Raw genomic sequence first — 16057 nt, 5'->3', positions numbered from 1 at the left:
AAACTGTCTTTCCTGCTTATCGTCCCTTTGGGCCCTTTCTGGACAGTCCCTCTTTTGGGATTTTTTTTTTTTTTTTTTCTTCCACCTGCTGACAAAGATAAGTTTTAGGTCCTCGGCAATTAACTCTGACAGTGACTCAGTGAACCGGTTCAACTTTTAGCTTCTTTTCTCCCACGTTGAGGAGGTGCCCACATCACAAGGAGAAAATGCTCAGTAATATGAAGATATTTTGTAATATTATATATATATATGTATGAGACTCTACCTCGAAAAACAAAAAAAAGGGGGGTAGGGTGGGAGGTGGGGTGCTTTTGGAGACAGGTCTACTAAGTAGCCGAGGCTGGCCCCTGCTGCAGACTCTCATGCTGAGATTTCAGGGTACGCACGTGCTCCCGCCGTGCAGAGCCTCCCCCCCCCCCCCCCCCCCCCCGTTGAGCCCTTGAACCTGGGCTTTTGTTGCTTTCCTTGGGCACAGGAGGAACTGTAAGGCACAGGCATCTTAAATCATTCGCCCCAGGGCCCACGGGGTGTGCCAGTACAAAGTGGTTAAACCAGGCATGGGGGCGCACGCCTTTAATCCCAGAACTCGGGAGACAGAGGTAGGAGGATCTCCGTGAGTTCGAGTCCATCCAGAGACTACACAGTGAATTCCCAGGTCAGCCTGGGCTAGAGTGAGACCCTACCTGGAAAAAACAAAAACCAATAAATAAATAAAATTAAATTAAAAAAGCAAAGGTGGTTAAGCTTGTGGCTCAAGTCCTGTAGCCCATGTGAGCTTCTGTCCCCTCTTCTGTCTCTCTTGACAGCCATTCCAACAGAACCCAGAGGGTGGCAGTGCCCGCCAGCCAGCGCTGGGTGACCATTCCTCGGGAACAGCTCACCACGGATGACAAGCTTCTTGTCTGGGGGACTCGGGGGCACCGGCTTCTCTGGCTCCCGGTGGTTGTAAACCTGGACACGCAGAGTAAGGCGACAGGGAGGGTCGGGCGTCGTGTGAGGCGGGTGGTACCAAAGAGGCCAACCTTGGCTCAGTGCCCTTTGGCCCCCTGTCTCTCTTCTTAGTTAAGCCGGACACCCCTCAGTTCTCGGCCGTGGAAGTTCTAGATGAGCCGCTGGAGGCCATTATCCAGTGGTCACCACCCAAATGGCCATCCCATAAGGTTCTGGTCTGTCAGTTTCAATACCGAAAAAGTGAGGAGTCAGAGTGGACGCAGGTGAGTGTCCGACGTCTTCCCTACCCCATTCTGAGACAGGCTGGGGTGCCACCTCAAAGCTGAGAGCAGCTTGGGGTTCATTCTGTGGCTGTGTGGAGTCACCCCGCTAAAAAAAAATAAAAAAGGCTCCACGTGTTGTTTTCAAAGAGTCTAGTCATGCATCCCAGGTTGGCCTTGAGTCACACAACCCTCATGCCTCAGCCACCAGAGAGCCACGGTGGTTAGGTGTCATGGACATTTTGTTGTTGTTGTGTGGTTTTTTGGTTTTTTTTTTTTTTTTCGAGGTAAAGTCTCACTCTAGCTCAGGTTGACCTGGAATTCACTATGTACTCTCGGGATGGCCTCGAACTCACGGCGATCCTCCTACCTCTGCCTTCCGAGTGCCGGGATCAGAGGCGTGCGCCACCACGCCCAGCTATCATGGGCATCTTGAAAAAAAACACAGTCAACTTTCACAGACTCTATCAACCACAACTCGAAAATGTCCAAAATAAATAAATAAATCGCATCTAGGCCCGGTGTGGTGGTGCGCTGCCCTGGGAGGCAGAGGTAAGGAGGATCTCCATGAGTTCGAGGCCAGCCTGAGATTACATAGTGGATTCCAAGACAGTCTGAGCTAGAGTGAGACTCTTTCTTGGGGGGTGTGTGCGGAGGGGTGGGGGGAGTCCAAGGGCTGAGGCTGGGGTGGAGAGTTTGCACAGCGCTAGGGAGTCCTGGGGGTGGGGGTCCATCCTGAGTGTCAGGGCTTGGGGAGCTGAGAGGGGCGCGCGCGGCTCGGACCCAGGGGCGCACATCTCCCTTGCCCTCCCTTTTCCCAGCTGGAAGACCACCTGAGGACCTCCCCACTGAGCCCTGTAGAGATGCACGACTTGGAAGGAGATTCGCCCTACGTGGTTTCTGGCCGCTGCCGGGTGGAGCGGGGCCGCGTGTGGGGCGAGTGGAGCCGAGAGCTGTCCTTCCGCACGCCGCCCCCGCCCCTGGGTGAGCATGGTGGCCCCCACCTGCTGGCCTGTCTTGTCGCCTGGGGGGGGGGGCCCGCCACTCATGTCCCCTCCCTGGCCAGGTCCCGAAGACGTGTGGGTTTCGGGGAGCTTCTGCGAGACGTCGGGCCCCTGGGAACCCCTGCTTGTGTGGAAGGTAAGTTGCAAGGCAGCAGAGGCAGGATGATGCTCTGGTCGGTTTGTAAGGTCCTGGCGGGCCCCCGAGAGCTCACCTGAGCAGGTCTTCTCCCATGCCTCCTCCTCTTCCTCCTTTTTTTTTTTTTTTTAAATTATTTTTTTATTTTTCGAGGTAGGGTTTAACTCTACTCCAGGCTGACCTGGAATTCACTATGGAGTCTCAGGGTGGCCTCGAACTCACGGCGATCCTCCTACCTCTGCCTCCCGACTGCTGGGATTGAAGGCGTGCGCCACCACGCCCGGCTCTTCTTCTTCTTCTTCTTCTTCTTTTTTTTTTAAATTTTTTTAATTAATTAATTTATTTATTTGAGAGCGACAGACACAGAGAGAAAGACAGATAGAGGGAGAGAGAGAGAATGGGCGCGCCAGGGCTTCCAGCCCCTGCAAACGAACTCCAGATGCGTGCGCCCCCTTGTGCATCTGGCTAACGTGGGACCTGGGGAACTGAGCCTCGAACCGGGGTACTTAGGCTTCACAGGCAAGCGCTTAACCGCTAAGCCATCTCTCCAGCCCTTTTTTTTGTTTTAATTAATTTATTTATTTGGAAGAGAGACAGGGAGAGAATGGTGTGCACCAAGGCTTCTAGCCACTGCCAACGAACTCCAGACATGCACACCCCCTCGTGCATCTGGCTTACGTGGGGTCCTGGGAAACCAAACCGGGGTCCTTAGTCTTCGCAGGCAAATGCCTTAACTTCGGAGTCATCTCTCCAGCCCTCCTCCTTTATTATTTTTTTTTTTCGAGGTAATGTCTCACTCTGGCCCAGGCTGACCTGGCATTCACTATGGAGTCTCAGGGTGGCCTTTGAACTCACAGCGATCCTCGTACCTCCTAAGTGCTGGGGTTAAAGTTGTAGGCCACCACGCCTGGCTGCCTCCTCCTTCTAAGACGTGTACCATGTTGGACAGGAGTCCCGTGTTCCAGGAGGAGGACAGCAGATGCTTGGACGTCGTCTGAAAAAGAAAAATAAAAGGGTCGGGAGTATAATTCAGGGGTAGAGTGCTTGCTTGCCATGCAGAAGGCCCTAGGTTCCAACTGCAGTACTGGGGGAAAAAAAAGAAAAGAAAGTAAGGAAGAAAGAAAGAAAAGCAGAGCATGGCGGTGCACACATTTAATCCCAGCACTGTGGAGGCAGAAGTAAAAGGATCATTGTAAGTTCGAGGCCAGCCTGAGACTACATAGTGAATTCCAGGACAGCCTGGGCTAGAGTGAGACCCTACCTCAGAAGACCAAAAAAAAAAAGGTGGGGGAGAAGAAAAAGGAAAAGAAAATCTATTGAGTATATATGGCAGCGGTGAGAATTACAGGTGGCATCATGCCATGGTCTGATTTTGTTCGAGGCAGGGTCTGGCTATATAACCCTGGCTGGCCTGGAGCTAGCCATGTGTACAGCTGGTCCCCAACTTGAGGTGCTTCCCACCTCTCTCTCCCCACGTACCACCGTGCCTGGCATTGTGGGCGACTTTCTCACTTGGATCTAACACCCTGGGAGGAACGATGAGAGCGGGCATCCTTTTCATACACAGATGGCAACTTCACCAAGCTTACCACATGCCAGTCATAGAGCCAGCTTCCAAAGACTCCAAGGGCTAGGGTGAAGCGATGCACACTGCAGTATTCTCTGATTAGGACACGGACGGGAGTTGGAGAGATGGCTTAGTGGTTTAAGGCGCTTGCCTGCAAAGCCTAAGGACGTGTGGTCGACTCTCCAGATCCCACGTTAGCCAGACGCACAAAGGTGAGGCAAGTGCAAGGTCTCACATGACCACTAGGTGGCGCAAGTGTCTGAAGTTTGATTTCAGGGCTTGGGGCCCTGGTGTGCCAATTTTTTTTTTCTCTTTCTCTTTCTTCCCTCCCCCTCTCAATCAGTCTCTCTTTTATTTTGATGTCATCATCTTTTCCTGCTATTACAAGGGTCTTGTGTAGGGAGTGTCAGGAACTGTGAGGTCATGGATATCCAGGCCATTTTGTGTCTCTGTGTCTCGGGGGAGCACGTTGTAAGGAGTCCTACCCTTCCTTTGGCTCTTACATTCTATTTGCTACCTCTTCTGCCATGGACCCTGAGCCTTGGAAGGTGTGATAGAGATATTACAGTCCTGAGCACTCCTGTCACTTCTTCCCAGCACCATGGTGCCTTCTGAGTCATCCCAAGGTCACTGCCATCTGAAAACAGAAGGTTCTCTACCAAAAGTGAGAGTAGCATTAATATATGGGTATGAACATTAAGAGAAGTGCTTACTGGGCAGTTTGATAAGCATAGTCTATACATTTAGCCAGACCACCAATCTCTTTCTCTCTCTCTCTTTCTGTCTCTCTAAAAACAAACAAACAAACAAAAATCTGGAAGATTTGGGGGGCTGGGGAGATGGCTCAGCAAAGCCTGGTGGCCTGGCTAAAACCAGACGCACAAAGTGATTCATGTGCCTGGAGTTCCTTTATAGTGGCAGGAGATCTTGGCATTCTCATTCTCTCTCTCTTCCTCCTTCTGTCTCCATTACTGTCCAAGAAACTAAAAGAAACAAACAAACAAAAAAAAGCTGGGCATGGTGGCGTACTCCTTTTTTTGTTGTTGTTCATTTAAATTTATTTATTTGAGAACAACAGATAGAGAGAGAGAGGCAGAGAGAGAAAGAAAGAGAGAGAATGGGCACGCTAGGGCCTCCAGCCACTCCAGACGTGTGTGCCTCCTTGCACAATTTGGCTAACGTGGGTCCTGGAGAATCGAGCCTTGAACCGGGGTCCTTAGGCTTCGCAGGCAAGCGCTTAACCGCTAAGCCATCTCTTCCAGCCCTGGCACCCTCCATTAATCCCAGCACTAGGGAGGCAGAAGTAGGAGGATTACCGTGAGTTTGAGGCCACCCTGAGACTACATAGTGAATACCAGGACAGCCTGGGCAAGGGCGAGACCCTACTTTAAGGAAAAAAACAAAAACAAAAACTTCACCTCCCCTATCTCTGGCTTTAAAACTTCCTCCAAGCCGGGCGTGGTGGCGCACACCTTTAATCCCAGCCCTTGGGAGGCAGAGGTAGGAGGATCGCTGTTTGTTCAAGGCCAGCCTGGGACTGCAGAGTGAGTTTCAGATCAGCCTGGGCAAGAGTGAGACTCTACCTTGAAAAACAACTACCACTAATAATAATAATAATAATAAAAATAGAATAAAACTTCATCCACACTCCTCCTACAGCGAGCTCCCAGGACCCAGTTTCCTCACTGTAAAATGGAGCTCACTTCCCTGGCAGCTTTGGGATGCTGGTCGACCCCTCCCGCCTTCCTCCTCAGGCCCCCAGGTCCCGCATACAGCTGACTTACAGAGCCTGGTTCTGGGTTGGAGAGGAGAATAGGACTGAAGAAGGGATTCCCTGCTGCAAGTGCCCCATACCTGCCGGGGCAGAGCGGGCGTGGGTGTCTGCAGTCAACACCGCCAGCTCAGGGCCTCTTGCCAACCTGTCCTTGGTCTGCTTGGGTAAGAGACTGTGAGCTTCCTCTGTCCACTCCTGTGAAGGGACAAGACAGAGCTCCAGAGTGGACAGTCACGATTGTCCCTCCCACCCTGTAGCCCCAGAGTCGGCTCCCCATGGTGTGGTGGCAGTCAGCACTCCTGGCAGCCCGGCGCTGCTGGTGAACTGGCAACAGGGGACCGGGGAACCCTGGGGGTACGTGGTGGACTGGGTTCAAGAAGGAGATGCCCCGGAGAAGCTCAACTGGACCTGTCTCCCGCTCGGAAACCTCAGTGTTCTGCTAACAGGTGAGGTCCTGGGACGCCTGGGTTTCTGTCTGTACTAACTAGTACGCCTAGCGCTGTTATAACAAAACACCTGAGGTTGGGGACTTACAAAGTTGCCCGGTGTGGAGGCGCACGCCTTTAATCCCAGCACCTGGGAGGCAGAGGTAGGAGGTATCACCGTGAGTTAGTAGGTCACCCTGAGACTATTTAGTAAATCCCAGGTCAGCTAGAGCAAGACCCTACCTCAAAAAAAAAAAAAAAAAAAAAAAAAAGCCGGGCGTGGTGGCGCACACCTTTAATCCCAGCACTTGGGAGGCAGAGGTAGGAGGATCGCCGTGAGTTCGAGACCACCCGGAGACTACAGAGTGAATTTCAGGTCAGCCTGGGCTAGAGAGACCCTACCTTGAAAAACCAAAAAACAAAACAACAACAACAACAAAAAAAAAAAGGCTGGAGAGATAGCTTAGTGGTTAAGGTGCTTTCCTGCAAAGCCAAAGGATCTAGGTTCAATTTCCCAGGACCCACGTAAGCCAGATGGACAATGGGATGCATGTGTCTAGAGTTCCTTTGCAGTGGCTGGAGGCCCTGGCGCACCCATCTCTCTCTCCCTTTCTCTGCCTCTCTCTCTCACTCTCTCTCAAATTAAAAAAAAAAAAAAAAAAAAAAGCTGGGAGTGGTGGCACACTCCTTTAATCCCAGCACTCGGGAGGCGGAGGTAGGAGGATGGCTGTGAGTTCAAGGCCACCCTGAGACTACACAGTGAATTCCAGGTCAGCCTGAGCCAGAGTGAGACCCTACCTCAAAAAAAACAAAAACAAACCAACAAACAACAACAAAAAGAACAGAAGTTGGGCTGGAAAGATGGCTGATTTAAGGCACTTGGCTGCAAAGCTAAAGGATTCCCCAGGACCCACAGAAGCCAGATGCACAAGGTTGCATGTGTCTGGAGTTCATCTGCAGTGGCTCAAGGCCCTGGTGCAATTCTCTCGCTGTATAAAAACAGATATCGTTAATTTGAGGCCAGCCTGAGTTACAGGATAGGGAAGGGGGAGAGAGAGAGGGAGAGACCCAACTTCCTCTTTAGGGAAGGATCTGCAGGCAGGCCTAACCCTGTGAGCTCTTAGGAACAGCCCTGTCCCAGTGATCCAGACATCTGGTGGAAAAGATAACGGAGCTCTCGCTCCCGAGGGGATTCTGCTGCGGGCTCTCTGCCGCCCCCTGCAGTCCGTGGAGTACTGAGCATCAGACTGGGAACTTTTTTCAGTTTTTTTTTTTATTTTTTTTTTATTTAATTCTTTAGAGAGAGGGAATGAGAATGGGCACGCCTGGGCCTTCAGCCACTGCAGCCAAACCAGATGCGTGTGCCACCTTGTACGCATGTGTGACCTTGTGCGGTTGCCTCACCTTTGTGCATCTGGCTTCTGTGGGACCTGGAGAGTTGAGCATGGGTCCTTAGGCTTCGCAGGCAGCCAGGCGTCTTAACCTCTAAGCCATCCCTCCTGCCCAGTTTTTTTTTTTTTTTTTTTTCGAGGTAGGGACTCACCTAGCTCAGGCTGACCTGCAACTCACTATGTAGTCTCAGGGTGGCCTCGAACTCGTGGAGATCCACCTACCTCTGCCTCCCGAGTGCTGGGATTAAAGGCGTGCGCCACCACGCCCGGCTTCAATTAAATTTTTGCCATTACTTTTAGCTGTACACTAGGGGTAATTCCTCACTCTTGTCATAAAATAGAAATAAGGGGGCTGGGGAGATGGCTTAGCTGTGAAGGCATTTGTCAGCAAAGCTCTCTCTCCAGTCCTATATAAACTTTTTAAAAAATTTTTTTTAATTTTTTTATTTATTTCTTAGAGAGAATGGGTGCACCAGGGCCTCCAGCCACTGCAAATAAACTCCAGACGCATGTGCCACCTTGTGCATCTGGCTTGCATGGGTCCTGGGGAATTGAACCAATCTCTGCAGCCCTAATTTTTTTTTTTTTTTCCAAGGTAGGGTCTCACTCTAGCCCAGGCTGACCTGGAATTCACTATGTAGTCTCATGGTGCCCTCGAGCTCACACGGCAGGCAATCCTCCTACCTCTGCCTCCCAAGTGCAAGGATTAAAGGCGTGCGCCACCACGCCCTACTTCTTTTTTTTTTTTTGTTCTTTTTTTCTTTTTTAAACTTCCTCATCCTCCAGCCTCCTGTAATCCCCTCCAGTCTGGGGTTACAGACTGGCGCAACCAGGCCTGGTTCACATGGTGCTGGGGATAAAGCCCAGGTCCTCATGAATGCTAGGCAAGGACTCAACCAACAAACCCCGGGGCCTGGTGCTTAGTGTGACACGGGGCATCTCTGCGTAACCTGGGTGGCTTCAACCTGTGTTCTCTTCCCCTGTCTCACCTCTGCGAGGCCCCATGGCTGCCTCCTAGCTGCCTCCCAGAGGAATCAATTGCACCCTAATCTTCTCCCCCCACCCCCGCCGCCCCAGCCAGGTGAATCCTCCTGGGGGCCTGAATGCAGGTGCCTGCGGAGCAGACAGTGTGGGAGGGAGGGAGAGCGCTGCAGATGGTCTCTTGTCCCTCTTCCTAGGGGATTTCAAAGGAGGCGTCCCCTATCGAATCAAGGTGACAGCCGTCTTTCCTGGGGGCCTGGCCCCCGCTCCCTCAGTCTGGGGGTTCGTGGAGGAATTAGGTAAGAAGTGGTGGGTTCAGAGGGTGTGTGTGTGGGGGTGGGAGCCCTGGAATCCCAGTAGCTCTTGACCCCCTGGGATCCCTCCCAGTACCCCTGGCTGGACCGGTCGTTTGGAGACTTCAAGATAACCCTCCAGGCACACCTGCTGTGGCATGGGGAGAGGTCCCCAGACACCAGCTACGGGGCCACGTGACTCACTACAGCCTGTGCACGCAGAGTGGAGCCAGGCCAGCCCTCTGCAAGAACGGTGAGCCCCCACCCACCTGACCCTTCCTTCCAGAGCCCCACCCAAAGAATCACCTGTCAGCATGCCACCCTCCACAGCCCTCTCCGCCCGTCTACTTCCTCCCTGGGGATTGCAAGAGGTCACGGCCCCAGAGCACAGCGACTCTTGGCTGTGGGTATACTGACTTCTCACGGAGCTATCAAACACAAAGACTTCAATCTATATTTATGGACATTGAAGGATGCCTGTCATATTTTATTAAGTAAGATAAAATGATTACAAACTCTGACACAGCACCAGGTAACGGAGCGAAGCCAAAAGCCCACATACGCGAAGAAATTTCCCACAATGTCAACAAACAAGTGCTGGAGAATTGCATGGGAGTTTTACTTTTTTTTTTTTTTTGTTTGTTTGTTTGCTTGTTTGTTTTTCTAAATTTTGTTCATTTTTATTTATTTGAGAGTGACAGAGAAAGAGGCAGAGAGAGAGAGGGAGGGAGGGAGGGAGAGAAAGGGCGCGCCACGGCTTCCAGCCACTGCAAACGAACTCCAGACGCGTGCACCCCCTTGTGCATCTTACTAACGTAGGTCCTAGAGAATCGAGCCTCGAACCTGGGTCCTTCGGCTTCGCAGGCAAGCACTTAACCACTAAGCCATCTCTCCAGCCCTGTTTGTTGTTTTTTTAAGGTAGAGTCTTACTCTAGCCCAGGCTGACCTGGGACTCACGATGTAGTCTCAGGGTGGCCTCAAACCCTCATTGCTTTGTGTTGTTTGTTTGTTGTTGTTTTTCTTTCTTTTTCAATTTTTTTATTAACAATTTCCATGATTATAAAAAAATATCATGGGGGGGAGGGAGGATATTACCATGGGATATTTTTTAAAACCATGGAAAATGTTAATAAAAATTAAAATTAAAAATAAATTAAAAAATCCCATGGTGATATATTTTTATAATCATGGAAAATGTTTTAAAAATTTGAGAAAAAATAAGATTAAAAAAATATATCCCATGGTAATACCCTCTCTCCCCCCAACTTTCCCCTTTGAAACTCCACTCTCCATCATATCCCCTCCCCCTCTAAATCAGTCTCTCCTTTATTTTGATGTCATGATCTTTTTCTCCTCTTATGAGGGTCTTGTGTAGGTAGTGCCAGGCATTGTGAGGTCATGGATGTCCAGGCCATTTTGTGTCTGGAGGAGCACGTTGTAAGGAGTCCTACCCTTCCTTTGGCTCTTACATTCTTTCTGCCACCTCTTCCGCAATGAACCCTGAGCCTTGGAAGGTGTGATAGAGATATTTCAGTGCTGAGCACTCCTCTGTCACTTCTTTCCGCGCCATAATGCTTTCTGAGTCATCCCAAGGTCACTGCCATCTGAAAAGAGAAGGTTCTCTACCAAAAGTGAGAGTAGCATTAATATAAGGGTATGAACATCAAGAGAAGTGCTTACTGGGCAGTTTGGTGAGCATAGTATATACATTTAGCGAGACAGCAGCAGACGTTACAACCCTAGGGCTCATGACTACTCCTGTTTTAAGTTTTCAGTATAAGGGATGTATTCCCTCCCATGGAGCGGGCCTCCAGTCTAATTAGAGGACAGTTGGTTTCCACCATGACAGATGTGCCACTATTGCACCCGATGGTTCATTTTCACATTGCTTTGTTTTGAGAATGGTTCTTTCTATGTAGCCCAGGCTAGCGTTGAACTCTTGTCTGAGACTTCTGAGTAGCAAGTACTATAGGCACATGCCATTGTGCCCTTGATAATTTCCTCCCTGGGCACTTTCTCTTCCTTTCCCATCCTCTCCTTTCTTCGGTGCTGGGAGCTAAAATTAGGACTGTTGAGCCGGGCGTGGTGGCGCACACCTTTAATCCCAGCACTCGGAAGGCAGAGGTAGGTGGATCGTCGTGAGTTCGAGGCCACCCTGAGACGACACAGTGAATTCCAGGTCAGCCTGGGGCTAGAGTGAGATCATACCTCGAAAAACCAAAATAAATAAATAAATAAAATAAAAATAAATTAAAAAATAAAAATTAAATTAAATTAAAAATTCATGACTACACCTGGCTGTAAACCCAGTCTGTGGTGGGGGAAGGCAGGGTCTCTGGGGTCAGTGAGCAGCAGCAGGCCTGGATTGAGGAGATTCCTATCTCAGCGAGTACGTGGGGAAAAATGGGGAGAGGACACCCGGTGTTCTCTTCTGGCCTCTGCATGCACCTGGAGTGCTCACTGGCACAAGCACATGCACAGATTGCACACGCACACACACTCTCTCTTTTTAAAAATTTATTTTACAGCAACAGACAGAGAATGAGGCAGATAGAGAGAATGGGCGTGCCAGGGCCTCCAGCCACTGCAAATGAACTCCAGACACATGCGCCCCCTTGTGCATCTGGCTAACGTGGGTCCTGGGGAGTCAAGCCTTGAACCGGGGTCCTTAGGCTTCACAGGCAAGCGCTTAACTGCTAAGCCATCTCTACAGCCCTCGATCTCTCTCTCTCTCTCCCTCCCTACCTCCTTCCCTCTCTCTCTCTCTCCACACGGATTAGGACCTTGCATATGTTAGCAAGCAGTCTGTCAGTAAACTTTATACCTCCAGCCCAGGAGCTGACTTCCAAATGGGGGTGTCATAGGCAAATGAAATGACACCTAAGCAGAGCAAAATGTCAGGTGGTGACTTAATAGAGTCCAAACTGGAGCACAGCGAGTGGGCGAAGCTTGGAAATGCAAGGACGACCTCATGGAGGCAACATTATTTTTAATATTCATTTTTTATTTTTAAAATATATTTTATTTATTTGACAGGCAGACAGAGAGGGAGGGAGAGGGAGAGAGTGGGCGCTCCAGGGCCTCCAGTCACTGCAGACAAACTCCAGATGCTTGCATCCCCTTGTGCATCTGGCTTATGTGGGTCCTGGAGAGTTGAACCAGGATCTTTTGGCTTCGCAGGCAAATGCCTTAACCGCTAAGCCATCTCTCCAGCCTATTATTATTTATTTATTTGAGAGATGGAGGCAGAGAGAGAAAGAGAGAGAGAGAGAATGGGTGTGCATGGGCCTCTAGCTGCTGCAAACAAACTCCAGATGCATGTACCACTTTGTGCATCGGGCTTATGTGGGTCCTGGGGAATTAAAAGCTGGGTCCTCTGGCCTTGCAGCCAAGTCCCTTAACTACTAAGCTATCTCTCTAGCCCAGGTGACATTTGAGCAAAATTTATAAGACCACACACCTTTCAAGGCTCAGGGTCCATTGCAGAAGATGTGGCAGATCAGGATGGTCTGGTGGATGGTGTGCATCTGTAATCCCAGTACTCAGGAGGCCTAGGCAGGATTGAGAGTTTGAGGCCAGCCTGGATGACATAGTGAGACCATATCCCAAAGAACCAAGGGCTATGGATAGAACTCAGTGGTAGAGCATTTTTCTAGAAAGTACAGACCCTGAATTAATTCTCCATCACCAATAAAAGCAAACAAACAACCCCCCCCCCAAAAAAAAGATGTGGCAGAAAGAATGTAAGAGCCAAAGAAAGGGTAGGACTGTTTGCGGTGCAATCTTCCAGAAACAGTTTGACCTCGGTATTCATGACCTTGCAATGCCTGGCACTACCTACACAAGACCCTCATAACAGGAGGAAAAGATGATGACATCAAAATAAAAGAGAGACTGGCCGGGCATGGTGGCACATGCCTTTAATCCAGGCACTTGGGAGGCAGAGGTAGGAGGATGAAGGAGGTTCAAGGCCACCCTGAGACTACCTAGTGAATTCCAGGTCAGCCTGGACTAGAGTGAGACTCTACCTCGAAAAAATACAAAAAACCAAAAATGATGACATCAAAATAAAAGAGACTGACCGGGCATGGTGGTGCACGCCTTTAACCCCAGCACTCGGGAGGCAGAGGTGGGAGGATCGCCGTGAATTCGCAGCTAACCCTGAGACTACATAGTGAATTCCAGGTCAGCCTGGGCTAGAGTGGACCTTGAAAAAAAAAAAGAAAAATTAACAGAGCAACAGAGAGCCGTGTGAATATGGGAGGGGGGCAGGTAGCTTTGTAGACCAAGGAACGTCTGAAGGTCCTGAGGCAAGACTTCACTGCCCCCTCCCCATCTCTGGTTCTCTCCTTCAGTGAGCAGCGACACCCGGACTGTCACTCTGCCTGACCTTCACCGGGGCTCCTGTGAGCTGTGGGTGACGGCGTCCACCGCTGCAGGACAGGGACCCCCTGGTCCCAGCCTCTGGCTCCACCTTCCAGGTACGAGGGGCCCCACTGAGGGCAGCCAGTGCCTAGAGTCATAATGAGGATTGTACTGGGCAGGTGACTTTCTGACCTATGGGAGGAAGATTATGCCGGGCGTGGTGGCGCATGACTTTAATCCCAGCACTCACTTGGGAGGCAGAGGTAGGAGGATAGCCGTGAGTTGGAGGCCACCCTGAGACTGCATAGTGAATTCCAGGCCAGCTTGTGCTAGAGAGACCTTACCTCGAAAAGAATAAAAGAAAAAAATAATAAAAAGGCTGGAGGGATAGCTTAGTGGTTGATGCACTTGCCTGCAAAGCCAAAGGACCGAGGCCGATTCCCCAGAACCCATGTAAGCCAGATGCACAAGGGGACACATGTGTCTGGAGTTTGTTTGCTGCAGCTGGAGCACCTTGTGTGCCCATTCTCTCTCTCTCTCTCTGAAATAAATAAATAAAACTTAAAAAAAAGGGGGGGCTGGAGAGATGGCCTAGTGGTTAAGTGCTTGCCTGTGAAGCCTAAGGATCCCGGTTAGAGGCTTGATTCCCCAGGACCCATGTTATCCAGATGGACAAGGGGGTACATGCATCTGGAGTTCATTTGCAGTGGCTGGAGGCCCTGGAACACCCATTCTCTCTCTCTCTCTCTCTCTCTCTCTCTCTCTCTCTCCCCCTCTGCCTCTTTCTCTCTCTGTCTGTTACTCTCAAATAAATAAATAAATAAATAAATAAATAAATAAAAAGAGGCTGGAGAGATGGCTCAGCAGTTAAGACGCTTCTCTGCAAAGCCAAAGGATACAGCTTCAATTCCCCAGAACATACATACGCTAGATTCACAAAGTGAGGAGTGTGGAGTTCCTTTGCAGTGGCTGAAGGCCCTGGCATGCCTATTCTCCCTCTCTCTCTCTCTGTCTAATAACATAATTAAAAAAAAAAGATCTCTGTCACCGGGTGTGGTGGCGTGCACCTTTAATCCCAGCACTCGGGAGGCAGAGGTAGGAGGATCGCTGTGAGTTCGAGGCCACCCTGAGACTCCATAGTGAATTCCAGGTCAGCCTGAGCTAGACTGAGACCTTACCTTGAAAAACTCGAGAGAGGGGGGGGAAGCTCTGCCCATCCTTCCCTGGCACCCAAGCGCCCTTCTCTGCCCGCTCCCCACGCTGCCAGACAACAGGATGAAGATTCTGCCCACCATCCTGCCCTTGTGGAGTCTGCTTGTGATGGGCTGTGGCCTGAGCCTGGCCACTACTGGAAGGTAAAGCTGTCTGCCTGTCATTCCTCTGTTCTGTTTGGGGGCTCAAGACACGGAGAAAGGGGAGGCTCCTGCAACCTCACCTGCCACCTGGTCCTCACCGTGACTACTCTGCTCACCAGGTGCCTTCACCTGCGACACAAGGTACTGCCCCGCTGGGTCTGGGAGAAGGTTCCCGATCCCGCCAACAGTCATTCCGGCCAACCTCAGGTGGAGGTAAGGAAGATGCCAGCTTGTGGGTGGGTGGGTGGGGGAGCCTGGGAAAAGTGGGCGGGGGAGGAGGGCAAGGGCTTCAGCCTTACTCTCCCCAGGAAGTCCTCTCACCTCAGCCCGTCCAGGAAGGGCCCATCCTGGAGGTGGAGGAGATGGAGCCTCCGCCTGCCCCGGCGCCCCCCCAGACCTCCGCCCCGCTTCACTCTGGCTATGAGAAGCACTTCATGCCCACGCCGGAAGAGCTGGGCCTTCTGGGGCACCCCCAGCTCCCAGGACCTGGCCTGAGCTTATCTTCCACTGGGGTCTGCGCCCCATCCCTGGATGAGTCTTCTTGACAGAGGAAGCCACTCGCGTGGTGGCCTCACACACCTAGGAGTGGACCTCACAGGATCGCGGACACCAGGCGGACGGAACGCAGGCGGGTGGACGAGGAAAGGATGGCGGCAGAGTGACAGCTGCCTTCTGAAGTCCTTCTTCTGCTGGGCCAAATCACTCCCCTATCATCCCAGAGTTTGGATCTGGACTTCAAGATCACCCTTCAAGTCAGAGTGGGCTAGAGTAAAACCCTACCTCAAAAAAACCAAACCAAAACAAAAGCTCACTTTTCCCTACATAGTGAGTTCTACGCCAGCCTTGGCTACAGGAGACTCTGCCGTAAGAACAGTCACATTTGAGCTGGAGAGATAGATGGCTTAGTGGATAAGGTGCTTGCTTGCAAAGCCAAAAGACCCAGGTTCGGTTCCCCAGGACCCACATAAGCCAGATGCACAAGGTGTTGCATGCATCTGGAGTTTGTTTGCAGTGGCTGGAGGCCCCGGCTCGCCCATTCTCCCCCTCCCTACCTCAACAAAAAGGGGGGTGGGTCCTGGAAAAATGGCTTAGCCCTCAAGGCACTTTCCTGTAAAGCCAAAGAATCATGGCTCGATCCCCCAGGTCCCACGTTAGCCAGATGCACAAGGGGGCGCACGCGTCTGCAGTTCGTTTGCAGCAGCTGGAGGCCCTGGCGTGCCCATTCTCTCTCTCTCTTTCTCTGCCTCTTTCTGTCAAATAAATAAATATAAAAATATTTTAAAATAAAAAGTTCCCTCCCCTAGGAGCTGGAGCATATGCAGAGTTAAGTGGGGCAAGAAATGAAAAAAAAAGCCAGGCATGGTGGGAAAAAAATGTGCAGATCAGAGCTTAAATCCCTAAGTGACCATATGGACCAGAGCCATAATCAACTTTTTGTTTATTTTTGGTTTTTGGAGGTAGGGTTTCACTGTAGCTCAGGCTGACCTGAAATTCACTATGTAGTCGTGGGGGGGGGGGAGGAAGGGGGGGGGGAGGACTCAAACTCACAGTGATC

General features: G+C 50.9%; 1 protein-coding gene across 1 annotated transcript in view; it reads left to right on the top strand.

Moving 5' to 3' along the window:
- Window positions 1-15451, top strand: part of Il27ra (interleukin 27 receptor subunit alpha) — a 25912-nt gene extending 10461 nt beyond the window's left edge. The window contains exons 2-13 of the mRNA XM_045139417.1: window positions 807-964; window positions 1063-1214; window positions 2033-2195; window positions 2278-2351; window positions 5673-5856; window positions 5950-6138; window positions 8687-8788; window positions 8877-9035; window positions 13138-13263; window positions 14415-14502; window positions 14622-14715; window positions 14811-15451. Of these exons, the coding sequence (XP_044995352.1) occupies window positions 807-964; window positions 1063-1214; window positions 2033-2195; window positions 2278-2351; window positions 5673-5856; window positions 5950-6138; window positions 8687-8788; window positions 8877-9035; window positions 13138-13263; window positions 14415-14502; window positions 14622-14715; window positions 14811-15047 (1726 nt within the window). The 3' untranslated portion in view covers window positions 15048-15451. The remainder of the gene's footprint in view (window positions 1-806; window positions 965-1062; window positions 1215-2032; window positions 2196-2277; window positions 2352-5672; window positions 5857-5949; window positions 6139-8686; window positions 8789-8876; window positions 9036-13137; window positions 13264-14414; window positions 14503-14621; window positions 14716-14810) is intronic.
- Window positions 15452-16057: the final 606 nt, after the last annotated feature.

Source organism: Jaculus jaculus, chromosome 21, assembly GCF_020740685.1.
Source record: "Jaculus jaculus isolate mJacJac1 chromosome 21, mJacJac1.mat.Y.cur, whole genome shotgun sequence".
NCBI lineage: Eukaryota > Metazoa > Chordata > Mammalia > Rodentia > Dipodidae > Jaculus > Jaculus jaculus.
Note: the sequence above shows the minus strand (reverse complement) of the source record. Positions and strands in the feature narration are given on the sequence as shown.